Consider the following 3224-nt stretch of genomic DNA (forward strand, 5'->3'; position numbering starts at 1 on the left):
AAAAAAGGACATTAAATAGCAATACTTTACGGAGTTTACCTTTTCGGATAGATGAAACAATGCAAAGTGGTCAAACACCAATGTAAGAATGGATAAATGTGAGCCTTAATGATCGCGGTCTCTTTCTCTCCAGGAATGTGAAAGTTCGCTCTACTCCCAATAGACACGGGTTGGTCCTTAGAACAGTTCAGAGCTGATGCATTTTCTCAGTTCTTATATACAAACAAACTATAATCATTTATTTATAATAAATATGGGTCTGTCTGTGGCAAGTCTCGGGGTTTTTCACTGAAGAGTGAGTTCGTCATTTCTGTGCGTGTGTGAGTGTGGATGAAGCCTGCCTCTGTGAGTGTGGAGGCGAGAGTGTGTGTGTGTGTGTGTGTGTGTGTGTGAGTGTGCGCGCACGCTGCCCCTCTCGTTGCAAAGTTTCGACTCAGGGCCTCGGCTGCTCCAATTGTTGGTGCTGGCTTCTGATGGCAAATCTGCTGACGTGCACTGGGATTGGCACCACGATTTTGGGATTTCGGGATGGCTCTCCAGATTTGGAGTTAGCGTTGCCCGCTTTCACCCGTTTCCACTTCGCCCTCCTGTTCTGAAACCAAATTTTGACTTGGACTTCGCTTAGTTTGAGGGCGTGAGCAATTTGGGATCTCTCGGTCAGCGACAGGTATTTCTTGCAGTGAAATTCCTTCTCCAGTTCCAGAAGTTGTTCACTGGTGAAAGCGGTTCTCCTTCTTCTGTTTTTACCGGTCGCTGCGTTCGTTGGCGTCGTGTTGTGGTGGTTATTTTCCTCTAAACCCAGGCCAGACTCGTCTCCCTTGTGAACTGCCTGCGATGTGATATTCTCATCCGAGCTGTAGTCGAGATCGCTGTCCATAGAAAAACTCTCATCTTTGCTTTTGGGATCTTCCTCTGGTGCTTTTGATTCAAGTTTTTCCTGTCCTCTGGTAGTGACGGCACCTGGAGAAGGTGGGGAGGGGGCGGGAGGAGGGGGAGAGAGAGAGAGAGGGGGAAGAGAGAGAATACAACAGAATGTGAAATTTCAAACGCATCAATAATCCATGCGCCTAATTAGATTACAGCTAATTATTTAAGCTTAATTTTTCTACATTTCAGAACGCTCTGTTTTGTTATTCATCACTTTCACTTATCCATTCGCCTACTTTAAAATGAAGAGCTATTTGCAACCTTTTTTAAAAGGAACGAATTAGACGAACTGATAAAATGGTTCAAAATGATTGCCTGAATTTTCAAAGTTCGCCACAATTCAAATACGCCCATCCAACATTCGCAGTTCATATGTTAATAAACCCTGCCCTTAACTACAATGAAGAGAGATGCAAAATTTCCAAAGACTGTTTATCCCTTATTTAATTTTGCAAATTACCGCTGAAACAGCGCGCCGCTCTCTTTCAATTGTAACTTGTGTCAAAGGCGCCTAACAATGTGCAACTTTTTTTCCCCCAAAGACTGGCCCGGTTTCGGCCCATGAAACCCAGAAGAATGTTGTCGGCACGTTTTGTAATGCACTGGATTGAACAAAATACGTCGAACTCTCCGAACGCGCAGAGATTTTCCCCATTAATACATGTTTGCTCATAAATTCTGGGCAGCGTTGCAATGACCGGATATTTTTAAAGTAAAAATGATCTTACCAATTACTGCGTGAACCGCTTCAGACACCGGGAACGAGAGTGTCGGGGTCTCCTTGCATAGAAACGTCTTGGTTTCTTCGCCCTCTGGTTGGACCCGACCATCGCTCTTATCCAAAGTCACCAGAGCCTGCATGAACTTCCTGGCCGGTTCCTGGTTGGGTGAAGACGGGAAGCTACGGCTCCCTTCACCGGTGCCCGGCAATGCGGCCATGAAGGTAGTGACCGCCATCCCCTGTCCCAAACTGGTGCAGAATCCATTGGAGAGGGAGCCGGCCAGGTTGGTGACTTGGTGATGGTGGTGAGGGTTTGGCACGGCGTGGAGGTTGTGATGCAGAGAAGATTGCGGGAGGGCAGGCGGAGGCAAGACCACCGGTCGGTAGGGCATGAACATGGGGTAACCGGTGTAGACGAAATGGCCGGGGCTGGGTTGAGGACTGCTGCCTATGAGGGAGTCTATGCTGAAAGCGGTGCCGGATCCCAGTGGGCGCTGCATCACAGTCAGTGGGCTGAAGTCGGCGCACATACAAGCGAAGGGTGTCCGGATGCGGAGTGAGTGGGCAGGGAGGACAGCAAGAGCTGAGCAAGTCGCAGGCAAGGTGCGAGGCGCAACTCAATTGCCCGATGGTACAAGGCTCCGATTTCCCCTGGATATCATCGCTCTCCGGGGTCCGGGGGCGCTCCTTCTAGATCCGAAAGTGGAATCGGTTCTGGTTTAGGGGGGCTTTCGCATCCAGGAGTCGCATCCAACAAGCTTCAAATTACGCTCCGCTTTTTTCCCTCTCTCTCTCTCTCATTCACATTTTCCTGAAACTTGCAACCCTTCCCTCCGTCACGTGGCGCTGCCTCGTCCCCGCCGATTGGTCGAGCGGGAGGAGGAAGGAGGTGGTATTTCTCCTTGGGGCCCCGCCCACAACTACCTTGAGCTGCTGCATTTATTGCGTGATGTTCGTCTCCCTCCTTCCCCCTCCCTCAGAACTTTCATCTCCGCGCTCTGAACGAAAACTAGCACCTTTCGCCAGAAAATGCAAATCACGCCAATTGTTCTGAACACCTTAATTTAACACTGCAAATGCCCTTAAAGGCCGAATCGGCTCACCCCTGTCTGCCAGCTCTGAAACCTGGCCCCTTATTTCCCCCTCACTCCAACCTTGCTCACTCATAACTTAAATGTGGCTTGTTTCCCCCAAATTATGTTGACTCGATCCACGATATTTTGTTATCATAAGGTACCGTATATTGTGTACGTTTGTATTTAATTTCATGTTTAATATTGTGCTATTTGAAGTTCGGTTTCAAGTAAGAATTTCAATGCATATGTACATTGCACATTGTATATGACAACAGACGTTATCGTTATCTTTCTATAATTGTGAATATTTATTCAATATCTGAAGTAAAACACGAAATTCTGTTGATATCGTGGTTGAAGTAAAAATACACAATGCTAGAGAAACTCATTCCTTTATATATCAAAGGTTTCCGGCTTGAATCCTTAATCAAGATTTGGGAAAATGTCGGCAGGCGACCGAACAAAAGAATAAGGGGGAGGTGAGGTCGCAAAGACAGGAG

General features: G+C 47.5%; 1 protein-coding gene across 1 annotated transcript; it reads right to left on the reverse strand.

Annotated features, from left to right (window-relative positions):
• Positions 1–433: 433 nt before the first annotated feature.
• gbx2 (gastrulation brain homeobox 2) lies at positions 434–2178 on the reverse strand. Its single transcript, XM_069930491.1, has 2 exons — positions 1656–2178; positions 434–960 (listed from the first exon to the last, which is right to left on the reverse strand). The coding sequence occupies exons 1-2, from the start codon at positions 2176–2178 to the stop codon at positions 434–436; spliced, it is 1050 nt and encodes a 349-aa protein (XP_069786592.1).
• Positions 2179–3224: the final 1046 nt, after the last annotated feature.

Source organism: Narcine bancroftii, chromosome 4 (assembly GCF_036971445.1).
Source record: "Narcine bancroftii isolate sNarBan1 chromosome 4, sNarBan1.hap1, whole genome shotgun sequence".
Classification (NCBI taxonomy): Eukaryota; Metazoa; Chordata; class Chondrichthyes; order Torpediniformes; family Narcinidae; genus Narcine; species Narcine bancroftii.